Source organism: Lathamus discolor, chromosome 2 (genome assembly GCF_037157495.1).
Source record: "Lathamus discolor isolate bLatDis1 chromosome 2, bLatDis1.hap1, whole genome shotgun sequence".
Taxonomy (NCBI): Eukaryota; Metazoa; Chordata; class Aves; order Psittaciformes; family Psittacidae; genus Lathamus; species Lathamus discolor.
The window spans coordinates 17,954,758-17,970,195 of record NC_088885.1 but is presented as its reverse complement, the minus strand read 5'-3'; the positions used below and the strand labels follow the sequence as shown (position 1 = coordinate 17,970,195).

The window sequence follows — 15,438 nt, the reverse complement described above, 5'->3', positions numbered from 1 at the left end:
GCAGATATGGGGAGGTGGGAGGTTTAACTTTGGAAATCCCAAAGCAAAGAAATAGCATCAGGCTGTGTAAAGTTGTGTGATGCCTATTGTCAGTTCACGCCATCAAATATGAATCAGCTTACCTTAGCAGGGATAGTGTTTTCCCAAGCAAAGCTTGGATTTTAAGGAAACCTAGAGGATAGAAGTCCTCTAGCACAAACAGATACCAGATATAGGGGAGGGAAGAATGATAATGCTGGCCTCAAAGTCCAAATTCTGCAAAGCAGTTGGCTCCTGAAGTTCCTGGGATCATGCAGTAACATCCTGCTGCCTCCTGTTGCCGTACCTAGCTGATACTTGAAGAATAGTGGTTTTTACTAGCCTTTTTAGCTGCATCCAGCAATACGTAACCTTCACATCCTTCTTCCCGCCATATATACTGCTGCCTTCACCTGCTGCTTGCAGCTTTTTGAAATGACACTGCAGCTCTGTTCTGATTTTACCAGTGCATTTCTCTTCAGGAGGTCCCTTTAAGCTGCAGATAAGTAGTTTCCATCTCCTGCAGTCTGCTAAGGCTGCCAGGCTGCTGGCTATGCAAAAACTCTGTATTTCATCGTTTATTCAGGGGGTTCTTCTTTGCAACCGTAAGCGTGCCTCTTAGGCTTTCAAATGACTGCAGAAATGCTGCTAAAACAGGGAAAATGTGTCATTCCCCAGTATGAAGGCGTTTGGTTTTTTTTTCCTGATTCTGTCATCATTGCTGCAGTTCTGTAAAGCTTATAGTGAATATTTATCAAGCAACTCTCTTACAGTAATTTAAGGATAAACACTTTTACAGTCCTTCGTATTACTGCTCTTCAGTCAGAGTGGAAATATTTATTTGCTTGATAAATTATCATTTCTTGAAGGTGATAAAACCCATGAAATATTATTTTACAGAAGTTACTAAATGTAATATTTAAAGAGCTCTTGAGGAGTGGCTTGCCTAGCTTGACACGAACTCAAATATTCCTGTCACTCAGGTCAAGAAATTCAAGAAAGAAAGGTTTCCTGTTTGGGAGTGTAAATCAGAACAAGCTGCCAGTGACCCTGGTAAAAGTTCGAACTGAATGACAGTGACTTTTTTGCAGGCTGATGCAGAGAACTTCCTGCTCTAAAGTGTTAGTCCTTGTTTAAATTGCATGCATAAGGCATCACAAAAGCAAGCTTGCTTTTGTGGAAGGCAGCGTAATAGCTTTCACAAATACTGCTTTGGTTTCTGTTTAAGAAAAAGTTTGTGCTAAATTCCAGAATCTGGTTTTGTTTTAGAGATTATCAGCTCTTTCTCTGGCTTCCAAAGCATTTGCTTTATGCTCTCTGAGGAATATCTGCAGCAGCCACCATTAGTCATGCTGTAGATATATGGATATAAGCACTGCAGTGTTTCTGAGAAGAGCAAATTAAAATTTAATTTAATATTCTTTGAAGGCTACTTCCACTTTCTTTTTAATTAATGCCATTTTAAAATTTAAGATTTAAAATTCAGTTCAGTTTAAGCACATTGTGCAACTAAGAGTAAAATTGTTTTTAAACTGGGAAGCTTAAAGCAATTGGGAAGCTTTTAAAGCCATCTTCCAAATCAAATTTTCAGTTTAGGAGGGCAAGGAATGTTGGTGAAACTAAATGCAGTCAGACCTCGAGCCTTGTTGTGGCAGTGGAATACACCATTGGAGACAAGAGTAGGTACATTTGGAGACCACTGTAATTTCATGGTCAGAATGTGAGAGGTCCAGATTGCGAAACTGGTATTCTGACTAAATACCACTATTAATCACAAGGCAGTGCAAATATCTAAGTAGGGCACAGAGAACTGAGCTCTGCAACCTGCAGTGATTGGTAATTCTGTGTGTGTGTAGCTGTGTAGTTATGTAGCCATGCCAATGTACATCCTAACCAATGGTTTAATTTGTTTCCTAATTGAAATTAAATTGTCCTTCCAGCTTCTCCCAGAAAAACTGTATTAATGCTCTCTTTTAATACGTGTCTCATTCTGCAGAGGGGGTAAAATGCATTTGCAATCAGCTTTCATTAACTACAAAAATTGATGCTGAGCATCCTGAACTAAGGGATTACGTGAGAAGTCAAGGCTGGTGGAATGGAGACTCTGACTTCAATTTTTCTGAAGTGTTCTCTCTCAGTGATGACCATTTAGCCTGCTCTTCTGGCAGGGAGAGCCTAGAAAAACAAGGTGGTAAGTGTTGAACCATTCTCCTGTGTGTGTGGCAGGACTTTTAGTCACTACTGTCTCTTTTCAGGCATTCTGTCTGGAACATGTAACTGGGAGTGCCTCTACATGAGAACAGTGTGGAGAGAAAGAGCAGAGCTGAAGACTGTCCCTAAACGTGCCACAGTTTAGAATGAAGCACTAATGCCCCCCTCTAGTTTAATGCTTTAACCCAGGATTGAAATTATAAAATAAGTTTCTTCACTGTTGTTCTGATGTGCATGATGTGCCACTTCATTTGTGCTTTGGTGTAATTATAGTGACCCTACCTGCTGTAGCACCCTGTGAATATATTCAGGCTAAAATCATTACCTGGAGTCCAAGCCATTGAACACTCAGGAATTTTTCTCCCCCTCCATATAGGTGATGTTTCTGCACAAGCCATGATTGATGTCCTGCGTGACAAGGACAGCGGTGTCTGTGTGGACTCTGAATCTTTCCTTACTACAGCTAGCATAGTGTCTGTCCTGCCTCAGGACCCTAGTTTTCCCTGTATTCACTACTTCACTGGCACGCCAGACCCTTCAAGGTAAGCCACAATTACGGGGTTCCTTGAGGGCAGAGAAGGTAATGGGTTGAAAGATATTAAACCCTGCTACCCAAATTGGAACATGCTTCGAGAGCATGTTCTAAACAGAAATGCAATCAGTAGTTGGTGGTGTGTAATCTGACAGAGTCCTGTGTTACTGAACTGCATCTTGCTGCAGTTCTAAATGAACAACACAGGGCTGAAAGGCCATACCTGGAACTTTGCCTTAATTCAGAGCTTCTAGAGTAAATATAACTCAGAGAGGTCCCAGGAACTACTGCTCCAGCCTAGTTGCTTTCCTGTGGGTTCTTGTTGAGATGATGAGGTTGTAGACTATTTTAGTCACCTCTCTTGAACAAGAGGGTGCAAAACTGAAACAAATAAAGTGTCTAACTAGCAAAGAGGGGATGTGTACTCTAGGAAGCTGTGCGTGACATCTAAACGTTACCTGGGACTTGCAGATGTTTCTCAGTTATTCCAGTTGTGTTTTTTATTGGAGGGACAATTTCCAGTTGGTTCAAATGATGTTATTCAGGAAGTCTGCCACTTGCATAGAGTTAAACAGGTTATGGAGAGAAGAAAATGGCACCCTTGAACAGCTGACAGTCATTCCTGTAAGAGTGGTATTAAGCACTAGGTTCTATTGAGGGCTACAGAAGTCATCCATGCCAAAGGGACTTTTCACCCACTTTGCATTATGCAACTCAGACTTTCAAGGTTAAGTATGAAGATTGAGCTTGCTTACCAAAGCTTTGACTTGGTGCAAATCCTTTGAGATAAAAAGGAGCAAAGCTTCAAATCGTTTTGGTGGGATTTCTGTCCTTTTAAAAGGTGGAGAACGTAGCTGTAAAAAAAAACCCTTGTTCAGAGGCCCTTCTTGCTTTATCTTACACTCTAATGCAGTAAAGAACACATTATTTTAAGTGTGCAGCTAGTGAGTCACATAAACTCTTAGTCAGCAAGGCTTCATGACAGTGATGGAAAGGGTAGCAGCAATGAACCTGCTGACTGTGTGCAGTCAGTGGTTGTTAATCATGTTTTGCAGAAGTCTTGCATTTCTGGCAGCTTCTTTACTGCAGAATGCAGGGTGCAGTTTCTCCATGCACTTGTCAATACCTACTCTCAGATTCTGTCAGTGGTTTTGATTCTAATGACAGCTAAATCTGGGAGGAGAAGGAGAGATGGCTGTATGAACAGAGGAGAAAAAGTGGTACAAAGCCGAATGCTGCAATTTCTGTAAAACAAACTTGGAGAGGAAATACAGTCCTACTTTACTAAAGTGACAAAGCTGACACGAAAGAGACCAAACATGATTATAGGTAAAAGGTCTAATAAAGATTTACTGTTACTTTAAAGGGCATAAATTTATTTTGCTTGTGACCAGTACCAACTCTAGCCTAGCCCATGCCTAGTGCAGAGGAATTACCTTTGCTGTTCCATATCTGTTGTTTTATTATAGCCTGGTGAATATTTCAATTACATATAAAATCTCTGTTATTACTGCAAGCAGTAATTCTCATTTATTTCAGGTCCATATTTAAACCCTTTATTTTTGTTGATGATGTAAAATTAGTACCAAAGGTACAGTCGCCTTCTTTTGGCAATGAAGATCCTGCTAAAAAGATACCTCGATTCCAAGAGAAACCTGATCGCAGGCATGAATTGTACAAGGCACATGAGTGGGCCCGATCTCTCCTTGAGAATGATCAGGTAAGAGTTGTGGTACCTGGAATTAAAGTAAATGTACATTCCTAACTCCATAATTTACTTCAGAATCATTCACTGAAACAGATTTTCAGAATCCTTGCATGTTTAGCTTGAATAATGATGCCCTCTGAAGGACAACCCTCTGAAGGACAAACTATTCTGCATGGTGGGTTTTCTGGTTATCCAGAAAGTGTTGCTCTGCTCCATTACTTTTACAAAGTGAAAAGTCAAACTGAGAAGCTGATGAGCTTGTTCAGCCTCCACTGTGTTTATAGTCCTTTTTAAGTGATCATTGAACACTGGATGCTAGTGCAACATGATATCAGCATTACATACTAGGATGATGGCAGGAATGTTATAATTTAAATTATATGATGGATTAAGAACTACATAGTTAGAGATTTTGGGTTTTTTTAAGAACTAATTTTCATATGACAGTTTTGCAAGTCTTGATTTAATGCATTTCTGTTAATTTGTAAGAACTAATTGAAAATGCTATGCAAGAAAAAAGGATGCTTTCCAGTGCCATGCAGCAGGTACCTGAGTGCTGAAAACTTTTCAGTGTAGAAATCTGAAGTGTTAAAAATCTCTTATGGGAATAGATAAAGGTAGGAAGGGGATTATTTTGTACAGCTTTTCCAGCTGATTGAGATACAGGTTTTGCTGTCACCATGCAAGTAGTTTGACAACTGTTCTTCGACATTTGTAATTACAGCTACAGCAGTAAACTGGGTAACTGGCTATAAAGTGTATCAGAGAGAGAGATCACCAGGGCATGCCAGTCACACTTATATTGGTATTTTGGGCAATTTCTGGCAGACCCGCATAGTCATGTTGGATTTGATTTTCTGAAGTTTTCATCTGTGTTTGTTTGCGTAAGTCAGAGTCTCGCTAAGATCATAACGGCATTCAGAGTCGCTCATTAGTGATTAAGGAAACCATGATAACCTTTGCTAGTACAAACTTTATTTAAAAGCAGTTTTGGCTAGATGTGGTTTTTAATCCCTCAGAGTGATTTATTTTAAAGCCTCTGGTCTCTGGTAATGTCAACTCAATATGCTGGATAAAACAAAATGACACTTTCTTTAGGGGAGAACTTCCTGCCTAGAAACATGAAGAGCAGTATGTCAGAATGGCACACAAAGCCTTTCCTGGGACCTGGAGTCTTAATGATGCTACATTACATATAATTTCAGATTTAATCATCATCTTGCAGGTGATGATCTGAGGAATATGCATATACATACTATGATCTGTACAATCCTACTGCTACTCTTCTGACATAGTTCTGTTTGCAGGTTTACAGGCTTAATAAGTTGCTTTACTTCTTTCTCATGTGTACTAGCATTACGGTATTTTCCTCTGTCCATCTCTCATTCCATCTGCCTTCTCTGCTTTAAACTCAGCAACTCCTTTTTGGTTATTTTTCTTAATGCATAAGGTGTCTAGCCCTGTTTCTTTTAGCCTTTGACCATCCAGAAAACCCTGTTCAGTGAAATAGTTTGTACTTAAAAAGGCTTTCTAATTTTTAGAAATACTTGAAAAGATCCCCATAATAGAACAGTAAAATGCTTTAATGAGTCTGTTTCCTGGTTAATTGAGTTTGGTTATTTCATGCCCGTAGGATAAAGGCCAGAAACTGATGAGGATTATGTTAGACCTGGAAAGACAAGGCTTAGAAGCAATGGAAGATATCCTCACCCGTGCAGAGGTTCTGGATCCTGCTGAAGTAGTGGATCTTTTCTATGACTGTGTTGACACAGAACTAAAGTTCTTCAAGTAAAGTAAGCAAACACTTCCAATTCTTTAGATACTGAGTTTCTGCTACCAGGTACCAGTGAATGTGAAATGTTGGATCCAATTCTGATCCTCCTCCTTCTCTTTAGCACTAAGCTAAGAGTGTTCAGAATCAGGTCCAAAGCCACCTTTCTGCCTCAGTGCATCTGCCCACATTGTCTCTGGAGTTCCTTTTCCCTGTGTTGCATTGCAGGCAGTTTTTATTTTTCTCAATTTCACTCTTGCTTGGAATGGATTTTAAACGAATTTTATCTCATTTCAGCTACGGTGGCTATTGCTAGCCTTTTCACTGGAAGACTGCAAAGTTCTTCAGGCCTTGAAAGAAAGTCTTTACACCTGTGAATTTGCAGGAAAAACATTTCTAGAGGAAAAAAAATGTTACTTGCTAGCTGTATCCGGTTAACAAATTGCTTTTGTTTGTCCAATCTTGTGGTGTTCCTGTTTGTGTATGTATATAGTGAAAGGAGAAAGTCACTGACTGGTCCAATTACTTTGTGCATGCTGGCTAATTTAGTACAGAATGTTTAAATATGTATGTTGGGCAACCAATTAAAGCAAAGATTAACTTCATCAGGCTAACTGCCATATCGTCATTGAAAGCAAACTGGTTTGCCTCTGCTCAGGACAAGGCTTGCAGCAAAGCTGACTTGCGTTTTCCTCTTCTTGCTAATTCATACAAAGAATGGTAGAGTTGAAATCCCAGTTTTGTGGGGGCAGGAAGGTAAGTCCTGGTTCTTGAGCTTGCTGTACTGGCCTCAGATGGGTATATCTGGTTACAGTAGCTCTGCTTCTGACACTATGCCTGTACAGATGAGCAGAATTAGGTCCCCCCAGGTTAAGTTTTGCCTTCACCTGCACCCGACTTAAGGAAGCTTGTGTTTGTAATGCACCTGGCTGCTGCTGTAGTGCTGAGCACTGAAATGCAGAGCCAGCCTGGATGCGTAAGACATCTGTATATAACCTATTGGCTCTTAAGTTGCAATTAATAAGATGTCATATTTATATACAAGCTACAAATTGGGATTTTTTTTTTTAGGGAATAGATGCTGGACATTGATCAGTAACACTTGACTATTCTCCATCTTTCTGCTTTTATACAGTTCTTCATAATCTCTGTGGTGCGTATACATGGCCGGTGAATCCAGTAAGTACCAGTGAGTTACTGGTGGTTGTGGCAGTCCAGCTGGTTAGGCTTAGAAATGGCTGTCTTACGCTTCCTCATGAGAAGTGTGGTTCTGCAGCATACTTCCTTTCCTTAACAGTCCTGCAGACGGAACCTGCTTTTCATGTGTTTCCCTCTTGTAGAAATGAGATAGGGCAAACAGTTCTAAGAATTAAACCAGTGACCACTGTTTCCTGTCATGCGAAGATAGATGTTTTTTTTTTTAACAGGAGGTTCAGACAAGAATTCCATGTCTTTGATAAGTGGAAGTTAGCTTCTGGAATTAAAGTCCTTCACTGTTCAGGGAAGGGGATTGTGAAGAACCATGTATTTCTCTACTGAGGAAGTGAAAGCTCCTTAGAAGGCAGCAACACCTCAACTTGATACTGTGAGAGTTGTGCATTCGGGGAACAGTCATTGCCATATTGGCACATTAGTTCTCAGAAGTTTTTGGAATGAAATTGTTCCATTCAGACTCATTGCTTTGGTGCTGCCTTACCCGACAACTGGCAATTGGACAAGAAAACATTGAGCCTTCTCACTTAGGAAAAACAAGCATGAAGATACTTTCTGTTGCAGCCTGCCTAATAATCTTCCCACTCACAGTTCACTCTTCCCACAGTCTCTATTGCAGGAGCAACTCCTGTGCCTTGGTGTTATGAAAATGGAGACAAGGGAAGGAGAAAATAGGCAAAGTAACCCTAAAATTAAGCTTCTATCTGCCTAGCCAGAATAGGGTCTGCAAGGGCCATGCTTCATTTCTGAATGTGTTGTGCTATATGCACACTGCCCACTGAAGTAAATGGATTTCCGATGAAATCCACTTTTGGAATGAAAGGCTGCTTCAAATGAAAATACTCTAGTCAGAGTACATCTAACACATACCATATTGAACTTAAAAGCTGCTTCTTTAAACTGTTGCTTGCTGCGCACTTTGCGTCCTGATAGGAGTCACTAGATGTTTGTGAACAAGGGGAGAACAGGGATAAAATGACTGACCCATCCAGAGGGTTCTGATCAGGATATACCACTTCACACAGCTCTTTTGCACAACTTGGATCTGCAACCTTTGGCAGGTGGGAGGGAGGCAAGATGAAAGAATGTGTTCCTACTAAAACCATAATATATCTTATTTGCTTGTTTCTTAAGAAAGAAGAAACCAACATTTGCAATTATCTTGTGAGAATTTATGTCCTTATTTGGAACTGCGTATGCCAGAACTAATAAATTGTTTTGAGCGCAGTGATCCAGGTACTAATTTTCTAGTAATATGCTGCTTTTGCTTCAGCCACCACTGCTTCTCCAAGTTTGAGAAACCAGAGCACTCCCATAGCCTTAGAACTACCAGTAGTCTCGAGTGCACCAGTGGCTTAGTGGATGGACAGAGTGGGACTACTGGGAGTAATGGCTGCTGTGATTCCATGTGTCTCCAGGTTATGGCAGCTTAGAAGCTTCAGTGGATCTTGAACAACAATCTAGTATATAAGGGAATAACATTTCACCAGTGCTTCCAAATATGCACAGGCTTTCTGACTTAATCCCTGGAAGATGATGTTTGCATCTAATTGTAATAAAAACAGGAGTAAATTTTTTTCTCCTTTAGTTATCTCCTGGCAGGTCATCTAGCATTAAGGAGTTGTAAAATCCTCATGATGGTACTTACTACAGAGCAGTACACAAGTTCCAGAACAAATGAGAACCAACAATAAGTCACCTTTAATAGCACTATAACAAAATATTCGTCAAAGCGGTAATAAATGGTTCTGGGTGTTTGAGCAGCAGTGTATGTGCTGGCCCCTGATTGTTACTATATTCATGCATATTTATCAAGTAACTATAATAACGACAATGACAATAAGTATTGGTCAAAGCATCACTTATTTTTTTTCTTTTCACATGACGGTACAGCAAGGTATCATAATAGGCTAGGAAAAGACTAAGGATGCTTTCTTAGAGGCCTGCAGGTGAAGAGCTGCTTACCCTTACACTGTCTCCACCCTATGAGCATGCACATGTATGCGAGTAAGAGATGGAGCACAGATGAGCTGCCGCAAGAACAAAGAGAAAAGCAGAGATATGTGAAGACACAGTTACCTGTCTTTTCCCAATAGCTGTGTTCAAAGGCATGGCCATGGGGAAATATCTTTACCTGTGATCTATGTTATTACAGTTGTAACTGAGGGGAATTTATAGCAATTATATAAATTAATGCCATAACTGTAAATAGCCTGGCTGTTCGCACCAGCAGTGCCCTTTTAAGGCTGGTGAATCATAACTGTTTAGACAGGTATGACCTTTAAGATCATCAAGTCTGTTAACCAGCACTGCCCGGTCCCACACTAAACCACGGCCCTAAGTGCCACATCTGCACCTCTTTTGAGTACAGTCACTTCCCTGGGAAGCCTGTTACAATGTTTGACCATGCTTTCAGTGAAGAGATTTTTTCCTAATATCCAGTCTAAACCTTCCCTGGTGCAGCTTGAGACCATTTCCTCTTGTCCTATTGCTTGTTACTTGGGAGAAGAGACTGACCCCCACCTCAGTACAACCTCCTTTCAGGTAGTTGTAGAGAGTGATAAGGTCCCCCTTCCCCCCCTCTCCCCCCTCCCTTCTCTTCTCCAGCCTAAGCAACCCCAGTTCTCTCATCTGTTCCTCCTCACACTTGTGCTCCAGACCCTTCATCAGCTTCATTGTCCTTCTTTGGACCCACTCCAGCACTTCAGTGTCTTTCTTGTAGTGAGGGGCCCAAACCTGAATGTGTTATTTAGGGTGCAGCCTTACCAGGACCAAGTAAACTTCCAGATAAAGCCACTCTTCCTCAAGCCTGCATGGGGTTGTTGTAACCCAAGTGCAGCAACTTCTGTAAGAAGGGGAATCAAAGAATGGTTGAGGATGGAAGGGATGGCTGGAGGTCATCTGATCCAACCCTCCTACTCGAGCAGGGTCACCTAGAGCAGGCAGACCAGGACTGTGTCCAGATGGCTTTTGAGTATTTCCAAGGATGAAGACTCCAGAGCCTCCCAGGGCAACCTGTGCCAGTGCTCAGTCACCCTCACAATCACAGAGTGTTTCCCAATGTTCAAGCAGAGCCTCCTGTGTTTCAATTTTGTGCCCATTGCCTCTGGTCCTGCCACTTGGCACCACTGAAAATAGCCTGGATCCACCTTTATACTTTCCCTTCAGTATTTATGCATTTTGATGAGATGCTCCTGAGCCTTCCCTTCTCAAGGTTAAACAGTCCCAGCTCTCTAAGCCTTTCCTCATAGGAGAGATGCTCCAATCCCTGCATCACCTTTGTGCCCTTTGTAGGACTCTCTCCAGCATGTCCATATCTCTTGTACTGAGGAGCCCAGAACTGGGCACAGAAGTCCAGGTGTGGTCTCACCAGTGCTGAGTGAAGGGTAAGGAGCACCGCCCTTAAGCTGCTGGCAGCACTCCTCCTAAGGCAGTGAAATGCACAAGAGTAATTCGTGCTGGGAATAGATTTCTTTTGACCAGACCTGAACATCTGCGTTCCAAAGACCTTACCCCAGGCTGCATATGAAAAGCAGAAGCTCATGTCTTTGCTCTAGGTTAACAGAATCACAGAATCACAGAATCCCAAGGGTTGGAAGGGACCTCAAAAGATCATCTAGTCCAACCCCCCCGCAAGAGCAGGGTAACCTACAGTACATCACACAGGAACTTGTCCAGGCGGGCCTTGAATATCTCCAGTGTAGGAGACTCCACAACCCCCCTGGGCAACCTGTTCCAGTGCTCTGTCACTCTTACAGTAAAGAAGTTCTTCCTGATGTTAACGTGGAACTTCCTATGCTCCAGTTTACACCCATTGCCCCTTGTCCTATCACTGGATATCACTGAAAGAAACCTAGCTCCATCATCCTGACACCCACCCTTTACATATTTGTAAACATTGATGAGGTCACCCCTCAGTCTCCTCCAAGCTAAAGAGACCCAGCTCCCTCAGCCTCTCCTCATAAGGGAGATGTTCCACTCCCTTAATCATCTTTGTGGCTCTGCGCTGGACTCCTTCAAGCAATTCCCTGTCCTTCTTGAACAGAGGGGCCCAGAACTGGACGCAATATTCCAGATGCGGCCTCACCAAGGCTGAGTAGAGGGGGAGGAGAACCTCTCTTGACCTACTAACCACTCCCTTTCTAATGCACCCTAAGATGCCATTTGCCTTCTTGGCCGCAAGAGCACATTGCTGGCTCATGGTCATCCTCCTAGGTTGTTACCTTTTTTCAGCCAACTCTATCCTTGGGGAGTGCTTGCTCCACGTGGTGTATTTTGGACGACAAATCCTCACTGCCTTGTGTGAACAATAGTAGCTCTAGTTGCCTGTTTAAAATGTAGGCTTTGGACCACTCATCCAAAGGTCTCCTAATTGAATTGCTGGCTAAAGACAATCTGTCACACAAAATGGTAAATAACCACTTGGCCAGCCGGAAAATACAGGACACTTGCCCTTACATATGTATTTCGTGGCATGTGTATTCACATACACCATTGGGGTTTTGGGTTTTTTGGTTTTTTTTTTTTTTTTGTGGGGTTTTTTTTTTTTGGTTTTTTTTTTTTTTTTTGCTTACAGTAGAACAACTTCTCTTTTCTTCCAGTTTGGAAAAGTTCCATCTTCCTTCTCAAGTCAAGTCCATGACCATCCTACCCAGCTGGGCTTCTTCAGACACTATCCTATAAGGATCTGTACTCAATAGGAGGTAGGCTCAACAGCAGCCACAGCTCCTGGTCATCTCTGTCCTCTTCATGCTTGATGAGAAGAGGATTGTGGGCCCATCTGTTCATGAAAGTGACATTCTGCTGCAAACTGAGGATAGGCAGAATAGAAGAAATAAAGGACCATACAAAGAGACTAAAGGTAGCACATTAGTTTCTGGCAGTTCACTGAAAAATGGCTGAATAATAACTGGAGAATTTCTAAGATACTTTAAAATTATGATGGAAGGGGAAAAATTAACTCCAGGCATGTAATGCAAAAACGTATCCTGAGGTAATGTGTCAGCATGATTGAGAATTGTTTCAACACTACAAAGAATTTCAATTTTATGCTGCTTTGCTTAAAAAATATCCACCTATATACAGTAATTTAAAAGCCTGTACTAACACTCCTGTAGTATGTAGTCCAGTTCAAAAAGCATCATGTACATTGCTGTTCCAGTCTATAGAATGTTAACAGTGCAGCACTTGCAATTCAAATACAGTCTCTATCACTGTAATGGGAACCCCTCTGTTTCAGATATTATTTTGATGTTCTTTTTTGAATACTAATCCAGAGAGCATCCGAAGACTCTTCTCATCTAACGTGTGTTCTTAATGGAGGATTTTTGGAGGGATCTGTAAATAGATAGGAGAGGTTTAATCAGAGGAGATAGATAGATACATTTTTGGGGTATGTATTTTGGACACAGCTGTACAGCAGGGATGCTGCATTTACGTCTAATCCTTGAACTGATACGTATCTATATATATACAGACATATATATTGCTTATTCTCCGTAGCCCTTCAGTGAAAAGTCTCTGATCTCATCATACAGCAGACAATTTAGACTGACAGAGGCTGCTATGAAAAGTCATGCAAAGTACCTTGACATGGAAAGAGAAAAATCCCCTTCAACTTTTAAAGTTGAACATAAATAGTTGGAGCTAACAATACGGAAAAGGCAGGGGTTTATAAAAAGCAGAATATAGGCATGAGATCTTTCAGCACCTTCAACTACCAGTTTTCAAAGCTGGATAGGTGAACTTTTGCTCTTACCACAGTGACCTGATACCCAGTTTTTAAGTTAAAGGAGAAGCAAGGTTCAGTTGTTCATTACTTTCCCGACAAGGCTCAGGTACTAAGTCCCTTTGTTACTCAGGTATGTAAAACACCATGTGCAGGATTTAACTCAAAACACATGATGGAAGACACTGATCAAGTCACCTTTCTTTTGTGATTTTACAAAAAACCCAACTCAGTATCTGCCGAAGTCTGCTTATGTGACACCATTGTTCTTAACATTAAGGGCTCTGCAAATTCAATTCAACACTCCACAGAACACAGCCTGCATGCCAAGCCACATAATTTTATTTTTAGCTCCTAAGACTTTAATTAATTAAGAGCTTTTCATTATATCTTTGGTCCCTGTTACCACTGTAACAAATCCCATTACTCTCTACGCCTATGCTGGCAGCCCAGTTCTTCAAGTTAATGCTGCTTTCTGTTCTTTATTTTCACTCCCTGCTTCTAGTCCTGTTGGATAATTATCAGATCTTCTCATGTTTACACACTTACCTCTAGCTATCTTACTGGGATAGATTTTCTGAAATGGCTTGAATTCATCAGGTGGGGGGAAATTTTCCACAGAATGGAAAGTAAATTTAGATTCAAAGTCATCTGGGAAGTTTCAGAGAAATAAACATCAGTCACTGTTAGAGATAAACTTAAAAACAAAAATGCCACAAGTCATTTCAATTTAGTCATTTTCCCCTGGAATTGATAGTGGCTCATTCTGTATAACCAATCTTGGTGAGTACTTCTGTGAGCCATCCAAGTTTTCTGGCTTAATTGCAAACACTGCCTGCTACTAACTGAAGTTAAGCTCCTGGCTGCAGTTCTAGTTTCCTGCATTGATGATATTGCGGTGCAGAGGTAATTCCTAGGTGGTTTGTCAAGCCATTTAGCTGTGAATGAATGGCCAGTTCATCAGACCACAAAAATAATTCTTAGCAGTCTTTGCTCTGTAGTATTGAAGCTACTAAATATCCACAAACTGGTTTTAAGAACAGTAATGTAAGGACATTATGGCAACTCTTCACAATCTTAAATAATTCTGCAGGTAGCTCATGCTTTTCTCATCTACTGGATGATTCAAAGCCTGCGTGAAAAGCCTTAATTTTCTCTCATTATATAAGGCTGTACAAAACTGTTTCTAATGGCTCTGGTTATACCACCCTGTTAATGCTGTGAGAAAGTCTTGACTGACTTTTTGAGGTCTGAGACACACAGGCTTTTATACTGAAATTGTTAACTAAGGCTGAGAGATCTGGTTTAGAGGATATTACCAATGATGTGCATGTTTCCATTTTTAAGTGGTGGGTAGGGGTCATGAGCTGCAGCCCAGGCTGAGACTCCAGGCTTGCTGGTAAGCTCCGTTGTAGGTGACCTTGCTGGTGGCTGTGGAGGTGTGACTAGCTTCCCAGCACCAGTTCCTGAAAAAGCAGTAGCAGACCAGTGCATAAACATCACCGTGACTTAGCAAACCAAGCATAAGCTTTGCAGAAGAGGAGGGGAAGCGTAGAAGGAACGCAATACTGGGGGCAAACATACCCAGCTTCATAGCTGTTGTTTGTTGAGCCTGACTATGGATTTAGAGTATTAAGTATTAAAGTCACTATGCTAGTTCTAGTTCTAAGGAAAGTCCAACATTCTGCAGTATGGTTTAGTCCCGTTCAGATGGGAAGACTATCATTCCACTTTCACAAGAACAAGCAGTCTCTTTAATGAAAAAAAAAACAACCCAAGCCAATCCAACCATGCTGAATGGTATTTCTAAAAGAAAACAATTTCCTGACACCCTGGCAGCCATGCAGTGATATTACCATTGTTCTTGTGCATTTCGCTGACCAGTTGCAAGAGCCGCAAAGTTTGTACTTTCTGGGCACACCTACCACGGGCACTGTGTAAGGGGGAAGGAGCCCAAGGCCTCTCCAACCTGCTGCTCCCCCTGGGCAGCCAGGAGACAGGCAGGCTAATTTGATGGAAATCTTGAGAGCTGAGCCAGCATGCGGTATAGATACAGCTCAATAAAATAATGGCTCATCAGACAGTCCCTGAGCAGCATTAACCCCCATCAGGAAGCCCCTGACCTGCACACGGCCTTTCCCAGGGCTGTCAAAGGGAACCAGTAATCTTCCCCTCGACACGTGCCTGCTGAAGCACGGGGTACAGAACGTTGTGCTCAGATGTGCCTTATTAAGTCGCTGTCTCCTTTTCTCAAACCC

At 41.6% G+C, this 15,438-nt stretch overlaps 2 protein-coding genes across 17 annotated transcripts in view; one reads left to right on the top strand and one right to left on the bottom strand.

Annotated features, from left to right (window-relative positions):
* SCRN1 (secernin 1) overlaps positions 1 to 12,825 on the top strand; it is a 41,652-nt gene extending 28,827 nt beyond the window's left edge. For 5 of the 8 annotated variants that reach the window (XM_065665979.1, XM_065665974.1, XM_065665980.1 and 2 more), the window contains 5 exons: positions 2,015 to 2,209; positions 2,606 to 2,771; positions 4,301 to 4,481; positions 6,103 to 6,262; positions 6,538 to 6,845. In XM_065665979.1, the coding sequence (XP_065522051.1) occupies positions 2,015 to 2,209; positions 2,606 to 2,771; positions 4,301 to 4,481; positions 6,103 to 6,261 (701 nt within the window). In that variant the 3' untranslated portion in view covers position 6,262; positions 6,538 to 6,845. Of the gene's footprint in view, positions 1 to 2,014; positions 2,210 to 2,605; positions 2,772 to 4,300; positions 4,482 to 6,102; positions 6,263 to 6,537; positions 6,846 to 7,375; positions 8,689 to 12,053 lie in introns of those variants that run through there. The other 3 variants (XR_010609843.1, XM_065665977.1, XM_065665978.1) reach the window with 3 other exon arrangements.
* Positions 11,987 to 15,438, bottom strand: part of WIPF3 (WAS/WASL interacting protein family member 3) — a 47,790-nt gene continuing 44,338 nt past the window's right edge. For all 9 annotated transcript variants that reach the window (XM_065665967.1, XM_065665969.1, XM_065665964.1 and 6 more), the window contains 3 exons: positions 14,500 to 14,646; positions 13,730 to 13,831; positions 11,987 to 12,789 (listed from right to left, as the gene is read on the bottom strand). In XM_065665967.1, coding sequence (XP_065522039.1) covers positions 12,749 to 12,789; positions 13,730 to 13,831; positions 14,500 to 14,646 — 290 coding nt within the window. In that variant the 3' untranslated portion in view covers positions 11,987 to 12,748. The remainder of the gene's footprint in view (positions 12,790 to 13,729; positions 13,832 to 14,499; positions 14,647 to 15,438) is intronic.